Source organism: Herpailurus yagouaroundi, unplaced genomic scaffold (genome assembly GCF_014898765.1).
Source record: "Herpailurus yagouaroundi ecotype Mexico unplaced genomic scaffold, PumYag 100, whole genome shotgun sequence".
NCBI classification, from domain to species: domain Eukaryota; kingdom Metazoa; phylum Chordata; class Mammalia; order Carnivora; family Felidae; genus Herpailurus; species Herpailurus yagouaroundi.
The window spans coordinates 9068450-9091603 of NW_024412391.1; the positions used below are offsets into that span (position 1 = coordinate 9068450).

At 40.7% G+C, this 23154-nt stretch overlaps 1 protein-coding gene across 1 annotated transcript in view; it reads left to right on the forward strand.

Moving 5' to 3' along the window:
- SVOPL (SVOP like) overlaps positions 1-23154 on the forward strand; it is a 69901-nt gene that overhangs the window by 20765 nt on the left and 25982 nt on the right. The window contains exons 7-9 of the mRNA XM_040471845.1: positions 295-420; positions 2925-3053; positions 14036-14109. Coding sequence (XP_040327779.1) covers positions 295-420; positions 2925-3053; positions 14036-14109 — 329 coding nt within the window. The remainder of the gene's footprint in view (positions 1-294; positions 421-2924; positions 3054-14035; positions 14110-23154) is intronic.

Genomic DNA, 23154 nt, shown 5'->3' on the forward strand with positions numbered 1-23154 from the left:
TTCTTTTCTTTTCTTTTCTTTTCTTTTCTTTTCTTTTCTTTTCTTTTTTCTCTTCTCTTCTCTTCTCTTCTTTTCCTTACCCTTATTCATTTTTGAGAGACCGAGAGAAACAAACTGCTAGTTGGGGAGGGGCAGAGAGAGAGGGAGACACAGAATCCGAAGCAGGCTCCAGGCTCTGAGCTGTCGGCACAGAGCCCCACGTGGGGCTTGAACTCATGACCCATAAGATCGTGACCTGAACCGAAGTCGGATGCTTCACCGACTGAGCCACTCAGGTGCCCCTTCTCTCCCCAGGTTTTCTGGCTGGCTGGCTCCCTGCTTATCATTGGCCTGGCCTCTGTGGTCATCCCCACCATCGGGTGGCGGTGGCTCATCCGCATCGCCTCTATTCCTGGCATTATCCTCATCTTGGCCTTCAAGGTGAGGACGCTCACAGCCTCCCTCTGGTCCTCCCCTCCAGCTGGGCCAGTGTCCCCACAAGTACCTACCTCATACCTGCGTCTTCCCTTTGCTGAAAACTGTCTCAGTCCACTTCATCCCTCCCCTCCTATATCCTGCCTTATGATTGTTCATTACTGACCGTTTCGTCTGACAACTCCTCCCTATTTGGGCTGACCCCTCTCTAAGCTTTAGAGCAGGTAGTTGGATGCCTTGTACGCATTCTCAGGCCACTGCAGGCCAGCTGGTTTGTCCTTCTGCTCTCCACTAATGTGCAGAATCACCATCTTCCTTAGGTTCCGTTGAATTATGTTCGTTGTTTAAAGTCGAGGTTGGCCACTCAGTGGAACTGGGATGTATTTTGTGTGTTTGTCACCTAACACTGTGGAATCAGAGAGTTTCAGATTTCAGAAGGGTGCTTGAAGGGCATTTGTTTCATACCCCAGCCCAAAGTACACATCCTGTCTCTGCCATAATACTTGCAGCTTTGCTGGAATACTTCAAGTTTGGGGCATTTTAATTTTTATTTATTTATTTATTTATTTATTTATTTATTTATTTATTTGTTTTGAGAGAGAGAGAGAGAGAGAGAGAGAGAGAGAGAGAGAACACTAGAAGGGGAAGGGGCAGAGAGAGAGGGAAACACAGAATCTGAGACAGGCTCCAGGCTCTGAGCTGTCAGCGCAGAGCCCGATGCTGGGCTTCAACTCACAAACTGTAAGATCATGACCTGAACTGAAGTGGGACACTTATCACCTGAGCCACCCTGAGAAGTTTTAGACTTTAGACTTTATAGACTCCTTCAGTATGTTCCAACTGCAGTCAGTCCCAGTTCTTAGGAAGTTCTTTGTTCTGTTGAGAGGACCCCTTCCTCCCTTATGAATTTACCTGCGGTCTTAGCACTTCTCTGTGAAAAACCAGAGGAGTGTCGTCTACATGGTATTCTTCCAAATACTTAAGAACTAGCCTAACCAAAGCTTTCCTTCTCTGAATTAAACACTACCATTACCTTCAACTCTTTCCCATGACACCTGCTCCCAGATCCCTGTCCATTTTTTTTTTTTTTCTGGATGAGCCGGGTGGTCAGGGTGCTCTCTGCACTGAACTGTGACTTGATGTCCCCCCAAAGACCTGCAGGTGCCTGGACCCAAGGGTTTAGCGGGCTTGGTGCTTCCCGTGAGCAGCCCATCTGCCTTGCTTGGTGTAGGCTGACTGTGCGGCTTCTTAGCCAACTGCCTCCCACAGCTGGGTACTGCTGGGCTTAGGATCAACTACAACCCAAGGTCTGTCCTATGTGAGTTGTTTCCAAATCTAGACACCTGAAAACTATAATTGGACAATTGATACGGTTTTTAAAAATTTTTCTTTAATGTTTATTTACTCTTGAAAGAGACAGAGGAGACAGAGCATGAGCAGGGGAGGAGCAGAGAGAGAGGGAGACACAGAATCTGAAGCAGGCTCCATAGATAGGAATGTAAAAGCTGGTAGTTCCAGTGAGACTCGGTAGGCGCCATAGCAGCTTTCCTTCTGTGGGTGTGCAGGGGAAAGAGTGGTTTGTTCCAGTGGGGTGGTGCTCTTGAATTTGGCCTTGTGGGATTGAATGGCCTGCATTGGGATCCCTGGACAGTGGGGAAAGGGCATCTTGGCAGGACTGCTGCGTCAGCCCAGTCATGAAGGCATGAAATGCGGAACACGTTTGGGGGAGAGCAGGCAGGCTGGGATGAGGGGTGCTGGGAAGCTGGCTCATGGCTCCATGGAGCCTGGGTGGGAGGGAACACAGAAAAGGCCAGGAAAAGCAGTCAGAATAATCCTGGTGGGCGATGAGGAGGAGCTGCCCTGCCCACTGGCCCCTGGCCACCAGGTGGGGAGCAGGGTGCTGCTGGGGGAGGTGCTTTTCTCAGGAAGAACCAGCTGGCCTTGACTGGTTGCGAGGCATGAGGGGCAGGAAGAGGTCCATGGTGATTTTCAAGGTCCCAGCTTCCATAGAGGCCTGTTCTGTTTTCTGGGTGTCGTGTTCAAGACATTCAACAATCAGTGGGGTTGAGGGTCTGGCCAGTCAGGAGCAATTCTTCCACCTCCTGGGTGCTAGAGGTCCCTGCTGTAGCCATGCTGTGGGGTGTTGCATGTGGGAGGTCGCAGGGCTACTGGGGAGAGGCTGGGGTGACAGAGAAGTGGAGGCCCTGGGGCAGCAGTTATTTCCCAAGCGAATGTAAGAATTTACTTGTGTTAACAAGTAGGTTGAGCTGAATTGCTGCAAATCCATACTGACCCGCTGTCATCAAGAAGGAACTCCAATAAGGAGAAGATGACCTTATTTGTTCCGGAACCAGTTGGAATGCACAGGATGCCTGCCTGCTGTTGGTGTGGCTTTGTGCTTGCTAATCTTCCATCTGGAAACTGGGGCGGCATGACATATGCAGCAGTAATAGCCGAACCCCTGGGGTCCCAGCAGTTGCAACTCTGATGTTCTTTCCTTCTGCGCCCAGTTTATTCCTGAGTCTGCTCGCTTCAATGTCTCCACTGGGAACACTCAGGCTGCCTTGGCCACACTGGAGCACATCGCCAAGATGAACCGCTCCGTCATGCCAGAGGGGAGGCTGGTGGAGCCCATCCTGGTAAGTTCCCAGCCAGGAGGTCTCTTTCCCCCACCAGCCACCTCCTCGGGGAAGGGTGGAGGGGAGGGGACCTTCACTCTGGAGCCCTGCCCTGGAGGGAAGAGAAAAGAGCAGAGTAGACTGGGACAAAATCCAGCTGCACTCAGAGCCCGGTGGCCCTGGAAAGTTCCCTGCCTTCGTTTTGCTCATCAATGAAATGGGAATAGTAACATCTACCTGGTGGAGCTAGTCACATGATTTGGCATCATTGTTTATATCGGTGAGAGATTGTTTTATAATTTCGTTTTCTTGTGCTGGCCTTATAAATGATATAAAATTGTATAAATGGTAAGTGGTCTCAAACTTATAAACCTCATGAAATGATTTGTAGTGCTTTTTAATTTACTTTTTATTTTTTAAAATGTTTATTTATTTTTGATAGAGAAGGGGGAGAGGGGCAGAGAGAGAGAGGGCAGAGAGAATCCCAAGCAGCCTCCACACTGCCAGCACAGAGCTTGACGTGGGGCTTGAACTCATAAACTGTGAGATCGTGACCTGAGCCATTGCCAGGAGTCAGATGCTTAACCAACTGAGCCCCCCAGGCACCCCCCTTTTAAATGATTTTTTATTTTTATTATTTTTCTTAACGTTTATTTTTGAGACAGAGAGAGACAGAGCATGAACGGGGGAGGGTCAGAGAGAGAGGGAGACACAGAATCCGAAACAGGCTCCGGGTTCTGAGCCATCAGCGCAGAGCCTGACGCAGGGCCCGAACTCAACAAACGCAAGATCATGACCTGAGCTGAAGTCGGACGCTTAACTGACTGAGCCACCCAGGAACCCCTAAATGATTTTTTAAAACACAGTTTGGCATTTACAGTCTAATGTTTTCAGGACTCTCAAGGTCAATTTGAAATCATTTCTCACACCAGTGCTGACCACCCACCCGTAGGCAGGCCGATCATAAGCTCTGGGAAGTTTGACCAATGGCACCTCCCTCACCTGTCCAGCCAACTTGGAGTGCTTGGTGAAACTTGCCTCGAAAGTAGTTTATGCCTAATATTTTTTTTGAGGTGAGGGGTGGGGGATAATGATGGGGTGTTACGGGGAGTTTTTAAAAGTATGAATCAATTTATGTAAAGGTCACAGTCTACTTGTGTTTAAGACTTTTGGTTGAGTCAATTTTGGTAACATATATATTTTAGAAAATTGTCCAGCTCATCTAAGTTTTCAAATTTATTGATGTAAAATCCCACTGTTCCCAGTGTTCTCTGATGAGTTTCAAAAATCTATGTATGTCCCCTCTTTCATTTTAATGCTGTTTATTTGTGGCTTCTCTCTTTTTTCTTGGTCCTCTTACTAAAGGTTTTTATAGTAACTTCAAAGAACAAGGGTTTTTTGTTTTTGGTGTTGTTGTTATTCTCTTTATTGATTTTTTTTGGCGGCCTCATTAATTTCTATTCTTTGTTTTCTTCTTTAGCTTTTTATGTTTTTCTAGCTTCTTGAGTTTAGTACTTAGCTCATTTGTTGTCAGTCTTTTTGATTTTTAATGAAGCATTTAGCTACATTTGGCAAGTTTTGTTAGAGAGTAATTTTATTTTTATTTCTATTTTGTAACTGCTATGAACTTCTCTTTAACCAGTGTGTTATCTGTTAACACTCTTTTGTGTTCTTTGTTTCTAATTTAATTGCATTTTGGTCAGAAGATGTTATCAATTGTTTGGAACTTTGGAGACTTTTCTTTTGTTCTCTACATAGTGACTTTTCATTGATGTTCCATGTGTGCCTCAAAAGAGCGTGTGTTCTCATTGTATGTATTTTGTTATACGTTGTTAATTGTGCCATATAAATACTGACACTTGTGCTAGATTTTGCTTAGCTGAGCTAACAGTTTGCCAATAACATGATGGCTTTGTTGATTTCTCCTTATAAGCCTGACAGTTTACTTCATATAATTTGAGAATATCTTGGTGCTTCCTAGCATATGATTGGCTTAATTTTATGGATAGATTTTATTATGATGTCACTTCTTTATACTGCTTTGGGCCTTACATTTTATTTTCGCTCATATTAGTGTATTGAAACTAGCTTAGGTTAGCATTTTTGCTGATGGATCTTTTTTCCAGACTTCATTTTTAACTTTTCTGTGTTACTTTGCTTTAAAGTTGTTTCTTCTAATTATATAGCTGATCTTTTTTTTTTTTTTTTTCACTCAGTCTGGTATTCTGTGTCTTTTAGCAATGAATTTGATTCAGTTACATCTATTGTGATTACTCACATATTTGGACTTCTGTCATTTTATTTTATAATTCCTCTTGACCATATATTTCCTTTTCTCCTTTCCTACCTTTTACTAGAGTGATTCAGTTTAATTTTCTCCCCACTGTGTCTCCTACTGGCTTATAATTTATTCATTCTATTCCTTTTATTATAGAGGTAGCCCTTAAATATTGAAAATGTGCTCCCACAATACCTATGTTTTTTAGTATCTTTATTTGCCATCTGAACAATACAAGGACCTTGAAAATATTAATTCTGATCTGCCCCAGTCTCATCTTCCAAATTATTTTTGTCTGATGTTTTGGTTTCCTGTTGTTTATAAGTTTTCCTAAATTAGACATTACTTTCTAAGCAGGTATCTATTTAGGTTTATTAATGTTTTTACTGCTCTCTTTTTTAGTGGTTTCAGACTTAATTTTTACACCTACATTCTTGTATCCTTCTTCTTCTTATTTGGTTAATTTGGTTTCATCCTTAATATTTAAATGTTGGACCATCTGGGTTTAACTGAATATGAGAAACATGGTACAGGTCTAGCTTTGTCATATCCAAATGGCTAACCATTTGCACTCATATATTTTTATTGAATAATTCATCCTTTGTATATTTGAATCTATTTTTGAATTCTCTATTGTGTTCTAATGACAGATTTGTAGATTCAAGTATATATGGGGACTTATTAAGTAATAAAGAGGGCATTTCATGTTGTTGGGAAGAGGATAGAGATTAATTGTTGGTCCAATGTGATGCTTTTAATAACAGTATTTTTTTGTATTAGTAGGGTAAGTCCCCCTTGTCAAAATTCTTCTTCAGAATTTTCCAAATTATTTTCTGAGTACTATTTTTCTAGAACAGCTTTGAAGTCACTTTATTAAGATCTTCTCCTAATTTCCCTCCAAAATCTAAGAGAGTTTAATTGGGATGGTGTTGGGGCACCTGGGTGGCTCAGTCAGTTAAACGTCTGACTTCAGCTCAGGTCGTGATCCCTCGGTTTGTGAGTTCAAGCCCTGTGTCAGACTCTGTGCTGACAGCCCAGAGCCTGGAGCCTGCTTCGGATTCTATGTCTCCCTCTCTCTCTTTGCCCCTCCCCTCTTCCCGCTCTGTCCCTCGTTCTCTCAAAAATAAATAGACATTTTTTAAAAGTTTAATTGGGATGGTGTTGAAATTATTAGTTAATACATAAAGAGAAATGGGGCACCTGGGTGGCGCAGTCGGTTAAGCGTCCAACTTCAGCCAGGTCACGATCTCACGGTCCGTGAGTTCGAGCCCCGCGTCAGGCTCTGGGCTGATGGCTCAGAGCCTGGAGCCTGTTTCCGATTCTGTGTCGCCCTCTCTCTCTGCCCCTCCCCCGTTCATGCTCTGTCTCTCTCTGTCCCAAATAAATAAAACGTTGAAAAAAAAATTAAAAAAAGAGAATTGATACCTTTATAGTATTAAAAATTCTTGTTTTGATAAAAGTATATGGTTCCCACTATTCGAGTCTTTTTATATTCCTCAGCAACATTAAAAAACAAAAAACAAAACAAAAAAGACTCTTACCAGATGACTGAATTTCCTGAGGGGAAAGTTCTCATATGTTTTTTATCTCTATTCTTTGTTCTCTTTATTTTTATTTTTATTTATTATTTATTTATTTATTTATTTATTTATTTATTTATTTTTTGAGAGAGAGAGAGAGAGAGAGAGAGAGAGCGCGCGCGTGCGCACATGCACATGAGCAAGGGTAAGGCAGAGAAAGTGTGAGAGAGAATCTCAAGCAGGCTCCGTGCTGGGCACAAAGCCTTATGCAGGGCTGGATCTCACAACCCTGAGATCATGACCTGAGCTGAAATCAAGAGTTGGACCCTTAACCAACTGAGCCACCCAGGCACCCTTTTTCTCTTCACACACACACACACACACACACACACACACACACACACACACACACATTTTTTATTTGATACTTAGAGAAAATCCCTATGAGGTAGGCAAATATTATTACTTTTATTTGTCAAATTAAGAAACTGACCTCAGAAGGGGGACCTGGGTGGCTCAGTTGGTTGGGTGGCTGACTTTGGCTCAGGTAGTGATTTCACAGCTCGTGAGTTCCAGCCCTGTGTCAGGCTCTGTGCTGATGGCTTGGAGCCTGGAGCCTTCTTCAGATTCTGTGTCTCTCTCTCTGCCCCTCCCTGCTCACACTCTATCTCTCTCCCTCTCTCAAAAATAAATAAACATTAAAAAAAAAAAAAAAAGAAACTGACCTCAGAAAAGAAAAGTGAAGAATCCAAGATTCTAAGGTGAGCATAGTTGACTTTTGAACAACACAAGGGTTAGGGGCACTGTGGAGTTAAAAATCTATGGGTAACTTTTGACTTCTCAAAAACTTTACTAATAGCCTGTTATTGACCAGAGGCCTTACTGATAACATAACCAGTTGATTAACATAGATTTTGTATGTAATATGTATTATATACTGTGTTCTTACAATAAAGTAAGCTAGAGAAAAGAAAATGTAATTAAGAAAATCATAAGGAAGAGATGGGGTGCCTGGGTGGCTCAGTTAGTTGAGTGTCCAACTCTTGAATTCCCCTCAGGTCATGATCCCCAGAGTTGTGGGATCGAGCCCCGCATCAGTCTCTGCACTGAGCATGGAACCTGCTTGAGATTCTCTCTTTCCCTCTGCTCTCTCCCCTGCTGTCTCTCTAAAAAAAAAAAAAAAAGTCATAAGGAAACATTTATACATACATTTATACACACATTTATAGTACTGTGCTGTATTTATTAAAAACAAATCCACATTTAAGTGGGCCTGCATGGTTCAGATCCACATTTTTCAAGCGTCAACTGTAATCTTTTTTTTTCCAGGCAAGGTTTTTTAAAAGTTTTAATTCTAGTATAATTAATGTACAGTGTTGGGTTACTTTTAGATATACAGTATAGTGACTCAATTTTATACATTGCTCGTTTCTCATCATGATAAGTGCACTCTTAATTTCCTTCACCTATTTCACCCATCTCCCCACAAACCTCTGGTAACCATCAGTTTGTTCTCTATAATTAAGAATCCGTTATTTTGTCTCTTTTTTTCTTTGTTCATTTGTTTTGTTTCTTAAATGCCACATATGAGTGAAGTCATGTGATACTGTCTTTCTCTGACTTGTTCCTCTTAACATTATACCCTCTAGATGTACCCATGTCATTGCAAATGGGAAGATTCACTCTTTGATGGCTGAGTATTATTCCACTGTACTCATACACCACCTTTTCCTTATCCATTCATCTATGGATGGACACTTGGGTTGCTTCTATAATTTGGCTTTTGTAAACAATGCCACAGTAAACATAAGGGTGCACATATCTTTTCAAATTAGCGTTTTGGTATTCTTTGAGTAAAGACCTAGTGATGTGATTGCTGGATCATGTGGTAATTCTATTTTTAATTTTTTGAGGAATCTTAATACTGTTTTCTATAGTGACTGCACCAGTTTGCATTCCCACTAACAGTGCTAGAGCGTTCGCTTTCCTCCATATTCTCACCAACACTTGTTGTTTCTTGTAGTTTTTAAAAAATGTTTATTTATTCTGAGAGAGAGAGTGCGTGCCTGCACATTTGTGAGTGGGGAAGGGGCAGAGAGAGAGAGAGAGAGAGAGAGAGAGAGAGAGAGAGAATATCCCAAGATACAGGGCTTGATCCAATGACTGTGAGATCATGACCTGAGCTGAAACCAAGAGTTGGACACTTAACATACTGAGCCACCCAGGCTCACAAGAAACACTCTGTTTCTTGTGTTTTTGATGTTACTCAAAATTAACTATAGTGAGGATATATCTCATTGTGGTTTTGATTTGCATTTCCCTGATGGTGAGTGATGTTGAGCATCTTTTCTTGTATCTGTTGGCCATCTGGATGTCTTCTTTGAAGAAATGTCTGTTCATGTATTCTGTTGTTTTTTAAATTGGATTTTTTAGGGTTTTTTTTTTTTTTTGGTGTTGAGTTGCATAAATGGTTTATGTATTTTGGATACTAACCCCTTATTGGATATGTCATTTGTGAATATCTTCTCCCATTCAGTAGGTTGTCTTTTAGTTTTGTTGATTGTTTCCTTCGCTGTGCAGATGTTTTGTATTTTGATGAGGTCCCAAAGTTTATATTTGCTTTTGTTTCCCTTGCCTCAGAAGACATGTCTTGAAAAATGCTGCTATGTCACCGTCAGAGAAATTATTGCCTGTGCTCTCTTCTAGAACTTTTATGGTTTCAGGTCTCACAGTTAGGTCTTTAATCCATTTTGAGCTTATTTTTGTATATGGTGTAAGAAAGTAGTCCAGTTTCATTGTTTTGCATGTAGCTGTTCATTTTTCCCAGCAGCCTTTGTTGAAGAGACTGCCTTTTTCCCATTGCATACTCTTGCCTCCTTTGTTGAAGATTAATTGGAACATACAATTGTGAGTTTATTTCTGGGCTCTCTGTTCTGTTTCATTGATCTTTGTGTCTGTTTTTGTGCCAGCACCATACTGTTTTGATTACTATAGCTTTGTAGGATATCTTGAAATCTGGGATTGTGATGCCTCTGGTTTTGTTCCTCCTTTTCAAGATTGGTTTGACTATTCAGGGGTTTCTTGTGGTCCCATACAAATTTTAGTATTATTTGTTCTAGTTCTTTGAAAAATGTTGTCGATATTTTGGTAGGGATTGTAGTAAATCTGTAGATTGCTTTTGGTAATATGGACATTTTCACAATATTTTTTCTCCCAATGCATGAGCATGGAATATTTTTCCATTTGTGTGTGTCATCATTTTGAAGCATAAAGTTCAGTGGCATTAAGTACATTCAGGATTTTGTCGTCATCCTGAACAGATACTCTGTGAGGTGATAACTCCTCACACCTATCTACCCCAAACTTCTGGTAACTTCTGCTTTCTGATTCTAGGAATTTGCCTATTCTCTATTTCATATAAGGGGAATTATACAATATTGTGTCTGGCATATTTCACATTGCTGCCTGAAACAGGTGTTCATTAATGCTCATCTCGCTGTGATGTTTCCTTCGACTCATTGTAAGCCTCTGCACAACCAAGAATGATCGGCTGCCAATCCCATTGGTTCTTCTAAAACGGTGGCTTTTACTCTAGTCTCTGTCTTTCGCACAGCCACCTCCTTGCCCCATGCTCCGTGATTTCATCTAGCACAACACAGTCAGACAAATTGTCTTTAAACGTCAATACCACCCCTGCTGCCCAGGAGCCTTCAGTGCCTCCCACCTCCGCCCCTCACAGTCCCTGACTATGAGTGAAGTCCAGAATCCTCATCCCAGCATTTAAGGCTTCCTGTGACCTTTATCAATCAGCCTTTGCATCCTTAGATCCATGGCTAAGCGCAGACTTGAATAGGAGGAGGAAAGACAGAATACAAGGATGCTGGACATATGACAGAGCAAAAGGCATCACCAGAGAGGTGGGGAATGACACAAAGCAGGGACACCAGTGATACGGAGAAAAGTTGTAGGTTCTTACCAGGGCTGGCATGGCAGTTGGAGAGCCTATTCTTTTGTTTTTTCCTCTCCCAGCTTTATTGAGATGTAATTGTATAAGCTTAAGGTGCACAGTGTATTGATTTGGCACGCTTATATATCTCAAAATGTTAGCTGCCATAGAGTTAGTGAACACTTCTTTCATATCACGTAATTACCCTTTCTTTTTTTGTGGTGAGAGCATGTAAGAGCTACTCTCTTAACAAGTGTCAAATATATTACACAGTATTGTTACTGTACTAAATTACTAAATTGGAGAGACTCAATTCCCATAACAACTACGCTCCCTCCTCCACCCCTCTCTGGTCTCCATCTTCTCTCCACATTCCACATCCTCCCTACCCCTGCCTCTTACATCCTTCTCCTTTCACCCCCTTCCTTTTCCTCTTCCTCCTGCTTTCCTTCTCTCGCCTTCAGCATGCAGCTTTCATCCATATGCCCATCAGAGGGTCTTGTCCATCTTCGCCATTGTCTCTTGTGCGAGGCCCCCAGATACAGAGCTACAAGTCATTGACCCTGCCTTCAAGTCTCTTACACTCTGCTTGGTGAGATGAGGCTCACACAGCAAAGAATCACCCACAGAACAGTCAGATGTTAGAACCAGGTGAGTGGCATAGGCAACAGCATATAGGATTGGAGCAGAGAGGTGACCAGGAGCCAGGGCAGTTGAGCCCCCTTGAGGGGATCGCTGCGGCAAAAGTCAAACCCTGAAAGGAGAGGCAGCCTCAGGGGACGAAAGAGGAGGAATGGTGTGAGTCAAGACCAGAGGCAGGAATGTGCAGTGGATTTGGTCACACCAGCTGTCGTCAGAATGCCATGTGGAGGAGGCTGGACGAGATGGTATGGGCAGACCAGCCTGTGCAGCTTCACGGCGCAGACACGGAGATGAAAAGCTCCGGGCACTGGCTAAGAGCCACACCACAGATGAGATGAGTGAGTCCACCAGTTTGGCTTGTAGTCAAAGGTTCATGGGCAAATAATTTATGTGAATGCAACTTGTAATTCATTATGATTCACTGCAGACTCAGCATTCTGAATCTCCGGTTACACTCGGGAAGTTGAGGGGACCATAGTCACACATAAACTCAAGGGGGCATGTCAGAAAGGTAGATGGGCAAGAGTCAGGACTAGTACTTAGAAGACCTGGATAGCAGGCTGGCTCTGCTGCCCACCAGTTCTGTGACCCGGGGCAAGTCACTTACCCTTTCTGGGCCACATTTTCTGTATTGGAAAAATGGAAGGCTAGGACTAGTTCAGAGGTTTTCCAATGATAAGTAGCCAGAGCCCCAACATGTAAAGCAGATGAAAGAGGACTGTCAGTTGCTCCCCTGTTTCCACAGTGACCTCTAGGAGCTGAGCCTAAAAGTCACTGGAACAGCAGTGTCCCTGGCTGGCTCTTGATCTAGGGGTTGTAAGCTGGAACCCCATGGTGGGCATGGAGGTTACTTTTTTAAAAAGTCTCCCAAGCAAGCTCCTTCAAACTGAAACTTTCTGTGACAACAAAATCCAGGATGCCTGGTTTACTGCTGGTCTCGCCAGAGGGGACCTGTAATTTCAGGTCTATTCGTGAGAAAAGAATAGTTGGTTTTCAACAGAGCACCCCTTGAAGCATTCCTAGCTTTATTTATTTTTTTAAATATGAAATTTATTGTCAAATTGGTTTCCATACAACACCCAGTGCTCATCCCAACAGTCGCCCTCCTCAATACCCATCCCCCACCCTCCCCTCCCTCCCACCCCCCATCAACCCTCAGTTAGTTCTCAGTTTTTTTTTTTAATTTTTTTTTTCAACGTTTATTTATTTTTGGGACAGAGAGAGACAGAGCATGAATGGGGGAGGGGCAGAGAGAGAGGGAGACACAGAATCGGAAACAGGCTCCAGGCTCTGAGCCATCAGCCCAGAGCCCGACACGGGGCTTGAACTCACGGACCGCGAGATCGTGACCTGGCTGAAGTCAGATGCTTAACAGACTGCGCCACCCAGGCGCCCCTGTTCTCAGTTTTTAAGAGTCTCTTATGATTTGGCTCCCTCCCTCTCTAACTTTTCTTTCCCTTCCCCTCCCCCATGGGTTTCTGTTAAGTTTCTCAGGATCCACATAGGAGTGAAAACATATGGTATCTGTCTTTCTCTGTATGACTTATTTCACTTAGCATAACACTCTCCTCGCTTTAAATAACAATCCACCACTCCCCAATCATATATAACCCATCTTTGTTTATTTTTATTCAAAATATTTAATTAGCACTGACTATGGATAAGACTTCTGCGAATCACCCTAAAGACACAAAAAGAAGTCAGACATTCTATCCTTTTTCCACATGTATGCCAGTTTTTCCTTACACAATTCTCTTGCTATGAAAAATAATACTATTTTTCATTTCAATATGAAGTTTAAAAGAATCTTCCACCAAGGGTGCCTGAGTGGCTCTGCGGGTTTAGCGTTTGACTCTTGGTTTCTGCTCAGGTCATGATCTCACAGTTTCATGAGTTCAAGACCCATGTAGGGCTCTGCACTGACAGCATGGAGCCTTCTTGGGATTCTCTCTTTCTCTCTCTCTCTGCCCCTCTCCTGCTCACTCTCCTCTCTCTCAAAATAAACAAACATATAAAAAAAGAATCTCCAATCAGCTTTACAATTATACTTTTCATGTATCCTATTTTCCATGCTCAGCTCCACCATTCACCAGCACTGGTGAGAAGAGGAAGAGAAAAAGGGTTAGAGTCTTCAATTCAATGGGTTGGTCCTTGTCAGTGATAATAAAAAGCACGCAGAGGTGCCTGGGTGGCTCAGTTCATTAAGTGTCTGACTTCAGCTTGGGTCACGATCTCACCATTCATGAGTTTGAGCCCCACAGTGGGCTCTGTGCTGACAGCTCAGAGTGTGGAGCCTGCTTTGGATTCTGTATCCCCTCTCTCTCTACCCCTCCCCCACTGCGCTCTGTTGCTCTCTCTCTCTCTCAAAAATAAACAAACATTTGTAGAAGTTCAAAAAGAACTTTAAAAAAGCATGCAAAGACTGACTGGCTCAGATGGACGTGCAGAAGCAATGATCTGTGGGCCTGGTGAGGTGCACTCCTGGGATTTGAGTGGTTCTCTCGCCCCACCACATTCCCAAGCTGTTCTTATTTTCTGTTCTCCAAAATACTAGAGAAAGCTTTGCCAGTCCTTAAGCCACTAAATCTAATCTCCCTGTCCCTTTTCACTACCCCAGGAAAAAAGAGGAAGATTTGCAGACCTAATGGATGCTAAATATTTACGGACCACATTACAGATCTGGGTCATATGGTAAGAGTGTAATTATTTCAAAATGACTTCTCAATAAACACAAAGCTGACTTAAGTAAATCCACTCTGTGCCACTGGACAGAAAAACCACAGGCTGACTCCAGCAATGTCTTATCTTTCCACCACCACCACCACCAAACCAATAAGTAAATGAACAATTTTTTTTAAAGGAGAAAGAAATTGTCCATGACCAGTGTTTTATTTTTCATATGAGCTCACGTTCTAAACTTTTGTAGTCTGGGTTTTTTCCTCACCACATGATGGAAAGGGATCCTTTGGAGTCATCAATAATCAAATTCAATGGAATAGGCTATGGCAGTTTTCTTTGTACTTCACATCTCTGTAGCCATAACCTTGGGTCCAGAAAGATTTTCTAAACAAGATACAAAAAGTGCTACTACATTAAATTAGGAGCTCTGTGCCGTGAGATATGAACAATCTGAAAAGTAGGTCACCAACTGGGTGAAAAAATTTCTAAAATATGTACCAAATAAATTCATATACATATTATAAATATCTCAAAAATTACAAGACTGGACAAGAAAAAGATACACAACGCAGTAGAGAAATGTTACCCTCTATCTCAACAAGAGACTTGAATAGGCATTTGACCAAAATTGTATTAAATAAACATATGAAAATATGCTCAACCTGAAAGTCACCAGGGAAATGCAAATTAAAACCAATGACACTGTTACATATCCACTGGAATGGCTAAAATTGAACAGATTGACTACACCAAGTGTTAGGAAGAATATAAAGTAAGTGGAGTCACACGCTGTTGACTGAAGTTCAAGTTAAAACCACTTTGGGCAACTGTCTAGAGGTATTTATCACAGTTGAAAATAAGCACAGCCTACAGCTCGGTAAGTCCACGCATATGTTTCCACCTAGCGGAAATGCATACATATGTTTACCACAATATATTTTTACATGAATGTCCATAGAATTATTTTATTTGCCACAGCCCCAAACTCTAAACAGCTCACAATTCCATTAACAGTATAATGGATAAATAGTGTTACATTCATAAACTGGAAAGCTATACAGGAATGGAAAGGAGATAACTAGTTATCTCCATTCAACATCGCTGAGTCTTACAAATGTCATAACGAGCAAAAGAAGCCAGACACACAGGTATGTATTATGTAATTCCATTTATATAAATAGAGAAAGCAGACAAAACTAATCTATAGTGTTTCAATCCAGAAAAGTGGTTGTCTGTCTATCTGCTTTTCCCGGATGTAATAATTATTAATAGGTTCGTATGTCACCTCCTAAGATGTTAAGTTTTAAAATATTCTTAATATTTGGAAATTGAACTCAAGCTACTTGAATAACAAGGGAGAGTATTATAATTTCTTGTGGGGTGTTTTTTTATATTTCATTATGAAAATTTTCAAATTCACACAAAAGTACAGGATACTATGATGACCTGAAACTGACCCGTCACCCAGATCTGACAGTCATTGATAGTCACTCATTATTGCTTCAGCTGTTTTCCTGTGCTGACATATTTTCAAGAAAGCCCAGGCTTCATGACATTTCAACCCCAGATACTTTAAGACTCTCAATTACTTGAGGGCCTTTTCTTAGATGACTCCAATTCTACAATCAACCGATGGCAGAGATGAACAGTCATCTGATTAAGATCAGCCAATACCCAGAACATTTGTGATTTCCCCTGGTTTTCCCTATATATGTCTTTTACAGCTGACTTTTGCAACAATTTCTGTAAAACTGAGAGAAGCAAAAGGGGAGTTTCTGAGAGGCTGATAATATTCCTTTTCCTGACTTTGATACATGAACTTTTATATAACTCTATATCTCAACAAAAATATTAATTAAAGAATAGACAGAATAAAGACAGGAAGAAAACATAAGGCAAACACAAAACCCTTCTGTTCTCCTCTCATGGCCTGCTAAAGACACTTGGGGATAGACAGGATTCTAAAGATGAACCCCAAGATTACCAGCTTCCATTGATTTAATCACACACTAATTTGAGTGCTAATGTGAAAGGACTGCATAGATGTAAATAAGGTTATGGGCCTTAAAATAGGGAGAGTATCCTGGATTAAGCAAGTGAGCCCAATCCAATCACTTGAGTTTTATTTATTTATTTATTTTTAAAATTTATACCCAAGTTAGTTAGCATTTAGTGGAATAATGATTTCAGGACTACAATCCAGTGATTCATCCCCTAAATATAACACCCAGTGCTCATCCCAACAAGTGTCTTCCTTAATGCCCCTTACCCATTTAGCCCACCCCCTGACCCCCAACCCCTCTAGCAACCCTCAGTGTGTTCTCTATAGTTAAGAGTCTCTTATGTTTTGTCCCCCTCCATTGTATTATTTTTGCTTTCCTTATGTTCATCTGTTTTATATCTTAAATTGCACATACAAGTGAAGTCATATGATACGTGTCTATTCTCTGACTAATTTTGCTTAGCACAATACCCTCTAGTTCAATCCATGTTGTTGCAAATGGCAAATGGCAAGATTTCATTCTTTTTGATTGCTGAGTAATATTCCATTGTGTGTGTGTGTGTGTGTGTGTGTGTGTGTGTGTGTGTGTGTGTGACATCTTTATTCATCCGTTGATGAATATTTGGGCTCTTTCCATACTTTAGCTATTGTTGATAGCACTGCTATAAACATTAGGGTGTGTGTGCCCCTTTGAAACAGCACACCTGTATCATTTGGATAAATACCCAGTAGTGCAATTCCTGGGTCACAGGATAGTTCTATTTTTAATTTTTTGAGGAACCTCCATACTGTTTTCCAGAGCGGTTGTACCAGTTTGCATTCCCACCAGCAGTGTAAAAGGGTTCCTATTTTTCTGCATCTTCACCAATATCTCTCGCTGCCTGAGTTGTTAATTTTAGCCATTCTGACAGGTGTGAGGTGTTATCTCATTGTGGTTTTTATTTTATTTCCCTGATAATGAGTGATGTTGAGCATTTTTTCACGTGTCTATTTGCCATCTGGATGTCTTCTTTGGAAAATGTCTATTGATGTCTTTTGCCTATTTCTTCACTGGATTGTTTGTATTTTGGGTGTTGAGTTTGATAAGCTCTTTATAGATTTTGGATACTAACCCTTTATCTAATATACCATTTGCAAATATCTTCTCCTAGTCTGTCGGTTGCCTTTTAGTTTTACTGATTGTTTCCTTCACTGTACAGAGCTTTTTATCTTGATGAAGTCTCTATAGCTTATTTTTGCTTTTGTTTCCCTTGCCTCTGGAGACATGTTGAGTAAGAAGTTGCTGCGGCTGAGGTCAAAACTGCTGCGGCTGAGGCCTGCTTTCTCCTCTAGGATATTGATGGCTTCCCGTCTTACAGTTAGGTCTTTCATCTGTTTTGAGTTTATTTTTGTGTATGGTGTAAAAAAGTGGTTCGGGTTCAATCTTCTGCATGTCACTGTCCAGTTTTCCCAGACTCATTTGCTGAAGAGACTGTCTTTATTCCGTTGGATATTCTTTCCTGCTTTGTCAAAGATTAGTTGGCCATATGTTTGTGGGTCCATTTCTGGGTTCTCTATTCTGTTCCATTGGTCTGAGTGTCTGTTTTTGTTCCAGTACCATACTGCCTTGATGATTACAGCTTTCTAATACATCTTAAAGTCTGGAATTGTGATGCCTCCAGTTTCAGTTTTCTTTTTCAGGATTGCTTTGGCTATTTGGGATCTTTTCTGGTTCTGTGCAAATTTTGGACTTGTTTGTTCTAGTTCTGTGAAAGATGATGGTGTTATTTTGATAGGATTGCATTGAATATGTAGATTGCTTTGGGTAGTATCGACATTTTAACAACATTTGTTCTAATCCATGAGCACGGAATGTTTTCCATTTTTTTGTGTGTCTTCTTCAATTTCTTTCATAAGCTTTCTATAGTTTTCAGTGTATAGATTTTTCACCTCTTTGGTTAGGTTTGTTCCTAGGTATTTTATTGGTTTTGGTGCAATTGTAAATGGGATCAATTCCTTGATTTCCCTTTCTTCTACATTATGGGTGCATAGAAATGCAACTGATTTCTGTGCATTGATTTTTATATCCTTCAGCTTTGCTGAATTCATAGATCAGTTCTAGCAGTTTTATTGTGGAATCTTTTGTTTTCCATATAGAGCATCATGTTGTCTGCAAAGACTAAAAGTTTGACACCCTCCTTGGCTGATTTGGATGCCTTTTATTCCTTTGTGTTGTCTGATTGCTGAGGCTAAGACTTCCAATACTATGTTGAATAACAGTGGTGAGAGTAGACATCCCTGTCGTGATCCTGACCATAGTGGAAAAGCTCTCAGTTTTTCCCCATTGAGGATGATATTAGCAGTGGATCTTTCGTATATGACTTTTATGATCTTGAGGAATGTTCCTTATATCCCTACTTTCTTGAGGGTTTTTAATCAAGAAAGGATGCTGTATTTTGTCAAATGCTTTCTCTGCATCTGTTGAAAGGATCATGTGGTTCTGGCCCTTTCTTTTATTAATGTGATGTATCACATTGATTGATTTGTGGATAGTGAACCAGCTCTGCCTCCCAGGTATAAATCCACTTACAATAGTGAATAATGCTTTTAATGTATTGTTGGATCCGGTTGGCTAGTATCTTGTTGAGGATTTTTGCATCCATGTTCATCAGAGAAATTGGTCTGTAGTTCTTTATAGTGGGGTCTTTGTCTGGTTTTGGAATCAAGGTAATGCTGGCCTCATAGAATGAGTTTGGAAGTTTTCCTTCCATTTCTATTTTTGGGAACAACTTGAAAAGAATAGGTGTTAACTCTTCTTTAAATATTTGATAGAATTCCCCTGGAAGGCCATCCAGCTCCAGACTCTTGTTTTTTGGGAGATTTTGAATTACTAATTCAGTTTCTTTAGTGGTTATGGGTCTGTTCAAATTTTCTATTTCTTCCTATTTCAGTTTTGGTAGTTTATATGTTTCTAGATATTTGTGCATTTTTTCCAGGTTGCCTAGTTTATTGGCATATAGTTGCTCATGATATTCTCTTATTATTGTTTGTATTTCTGTAGTGTTGATTGTGAGCTTTCCTCTTTCATTCTTGATTTTATTTATTTGGGTCCTTTCCTTTTTCTTTTTGATCACACTGGCTAGGGGTTTATCAATTTTGTTAATTCTTTCAAAGAACCAGCTCCTAATTTCATTGATCTGTTCTACTTGTTTTTTGGTTTCCATAGCATTGATTTCCTTGCTATTCTTTATTATTCCCTGTCTCCTCTGGTTTTGGGTTTTATTTGCTGTTCTTTTGCCAGTTTTTAAGGTATAAGATTAGGTTGGGCATCCGAGACCTTTCTTCCTTCCTTAGGAAGGCCAGGATTGCTATATACTTCCCTCTTATGACCGCCTTTGCTGTGTCCCAGAGGTTTTTGACTGTAGTAGTATCATTTTCATTGGCTTCCATGTACTTTTTAATTTCCTATTTAACTTCTTGGTTAGACCATTCATTCTTTAGTAGGATGTTCTCTAATCTCCAAGTATTTGTTGTCTTTCCAAATTTTTTCTTGTGGTTGATTTTGAGTTTCATAGCATTGTGGTCTGAAAATATGTACAGTGTGATCTCAATCTTTTTGTACTTATTGAGGGCTGATTTGTGTCCCAGTATGTGATCTATTCTGGAGAATGTTCCATGTGCACTTGAGAAGAATGTATATTCAGCTGCTTTAGGATGAAATGTTCTGAATATATCTGTTAAGACCACCTGGTCCAGTGTGTCATTCAAAGCCATTGTTTCTTATTGATTTTCTGCTTAGATGATCTGTCCATTGCTGTAAGTGGTGAGTTGAAGTCCCCTACTATTATGGTATTGTTGCCAATTCTTTGTATTTGTAAATAATTGATTTCTGTTTTTGGGTGTTTCACATTGGGGGCATAAATATTTATAATTTTTAGATCTTCTTGGTGGATAGACCCCTTAATTATGAAATAATGTCCTTCGTCTCTTGTTACAGTTTTTATTTTAAAATATAAATTGTCTGATATAAGTATGGCTACTCTGGCTTTCTTTTGGTGACCATTAGCATAATAGATATTTCTCCATACCCTTACTTTCAGTATGAAGGCGTCTTTAGGTCTAAAACAGGTCTCTTGTAAACAAGATATAGATGGTTCTTGTTTTCTTATCGATTCTGTTACCTTATGTCTTTTGATTGGAGCATTTAGTCCATTGACATTTAGAATGAGTACTGAAAGATATGAATTTATTGCCATTGTGTTGACTGTAGAGTTGGAGTTTTTGGTCATGTTCTCTGGTCCTTTCTAGTCTTTGTTGCTTTTGGTCTTTTTTGTTTCACTTCATCTTTTCTCCTCTCAAAGAGTTCTTAAAATTTCTTGGAGGACTGGTGTAGTGGTCATGGACTCCTTTAGTTTTTATTTATGTGGGAAATTATGTCTCTATTTTGAATGATAGCCTTGCTGGATAAATAATTCTTGGCTGCATATTTTTTGATTCAGCACATTTAATATATCCTGCCACTCCTTTCTGGCCTGCCAAGTTTCTGTGGATAGGTCTGCTGTGAATCTGATCTGTCTTCCTGATAGGTTGACTTTTTCCCCCCTTACTGCTTTCATGATTGTTTCCTTGCCTGAATATTTTGTGAATTTGACTGTGATATGCCTTGTTGGTGGTCGGTTTTTGTTAAATCTAATGAGAGTTCTCTGTGCATCCTGGATTTTGATGTCTGTGCCTTTCCTCAGTTTAGGAAAGTTTTCCACTATGATTTGCTCACATAAATCTTCTACCCCTTTTTCTCTCTCTTCACCTTCTGGGACTCCTATGATTTGGTTATTCCTTTTTAATGAGTTACTGAGTTCTCTAATTCTTATATCATGCCCTTTTGCCTTAGTTTCCCTCTTTTTTTCTGCTTCATTATTCTGCATAATTTTGTCTTTTGTATCACTGATTCACTGCTGTGCTTCATCCATCCTTGCTACTATGGCATTCATTCGAGATTGCATCTCAGTTATAGCATTTTTCGTCCTGACTAGATTTTACCTCTTTTATCTCTGCAGAAAGGGATTCTATGCTTTTTTTTCAACCCCAGCTAGTATTCTTATTATTGTGGTTCTAAATTCTAGTTCAGACATCTTAGATATGTGTGTTGATTAGATCCCTGGCTGTTATTTCTTCCTGTTCTTTCTTTTGGGGTGAATTCCTTCTTTTCATTATTTTGGAGGAAAAAAAGAATTAATAAAATTAAAATTAAAATTAAAAAATTAAAAACAACACAAAAAATCAAATAAAGGAAGCTAGATCCTAGGTGTGATTTGGTCTGGAGTTGAAAGAAGCTTGATAGAATAGAGAAAAAGGGGAAAGAACAAAAAAGAAAGAAAAAAAAATTTTAAACTTTAAAAAAATGTATAGAATAAAATAGAATAAAATGAAATGGAGAAAGTAAAATAGAATTAAAAATTACCAAAAAATGTAAAAAAAGGTAAAAAATTTTTTTTATAAAAACAGAAAATAAAAATATTTTTTCTCTTTCTGTATCCAAGAATAAGAAAAGAGAAAAACAATGAATAGATAGATCAGTGAACAGAATGAAATCTGAATGAAATTACATCCAGTTTCTACTAGAAGCACTTTATAGTCTGTAAACTAAGCAGGTGAAGAGACTTGTGGTCATCCTCTAGGGCTTGGTTGCTGCATTTGAACAGGGCTTGATGTAAGAGCTCTGTACTCCACTAGGTGGCACTGCTTAGCTTATTGTGGTGGATTGGTGTGGTGTGTGTGTACATGTATGCACAGGTGTAGAAGAGGTGAAAATGGCATCACACAGTGACCCAGTCTGTAGCATCAGAACTCTGTCCTACTCAACCAGCCATCAGGCACCCCTCCTTTATCTCCAGCTTGCATCCACTTCCTGCTTCTCCACTGTCCGCGACCAAGCTGTCAGCCTGCCAGGTGGCACTGTTTCCTAAATTTTACCTCAGATGGGGCTTTGTTTCCAAACCTCTCACTTTTGAGGGCCCTGCAGTTTGGGCCTGCCCTGACCCTCTTGGGGAGGGTCTTGCTGAGCAATGGCCAGGTGCCAGCCTGACTCTGCGAACACTTGTGCAACCGCAACACTGCAGAGACCCAGAGACCCAGAGACTTTTCTGCCCCAGAAAAAGTTTGCATGATTGTGTAGCATCAGTGGTTCAGGGACTACGGCAAATCACAGCACACAACTGGCACTAGGTTTCACCACATTCTGTTGTCCTTGTTCCAACACCAGCAAAAGTGGCTATTCTCCAGGGTCCACTAGGACCTTTTCCCGTGGGGAGGCCGCACAGCCTCTACCAAATGTCCTCTCAGCAGGGGAACTGCCTCTCCCTGTGTGGCCCAAGGACCCTTTGGACCTTGCTACCAGTTCCTGGGGATTTGCCCTTCCCATCAGAACACCGCCACGTATTGGGCTGAGGACTTTCCAGTGCTGTTCTGCCCTATTTATAGAGTCCTAATGGTATTGAAACCCTCTCCTTTTTCCTTTATCCCTTTCTTGTTCAGACCCTTCTGGGTGTTTCCACTCTTTCTTTTTCTCTCCATCTGCTTTTTGGGGGGAGTGCTTTTCCTATACCTCCCCACATCTCTGTACTCTCTCCACAAACTAAATCAGCTCCCAACCCTCCATGACTTCTTTCTTCCCCCAGTTCACCTCTCTGCACTGTGTATCTGCCAAATTCTGTGGCCCAAGTTATGCAGATTGTTGTGTTAATCCTCAGATCAATTTTCTAGGTGTGCAAAATGGTTTGTTGCTGATCTAGTTGCATTTCAGGGACAAGAGAAGCAGAGAACTTCCATGCTGCTCCGCCATCTTGGCCCTGCCCCCTCCCCCAATAAGATGCTTTAAAAATCACAAATGCCTGCTTTGTAATTCTAAGAAAAGGAATTGTTTTGAAATTTTCTGGAACACCCTACCTATTCTTAAGGAGAATGAAACAAAAACAAAATGAAACAAAGTATGTAGAGTATGACATCAAAATGGAAGACTCCAATCACTTGGGTTTTTAAGAATAGAGTGATTTTTCCAGTTGGAATCAAAGATGGAG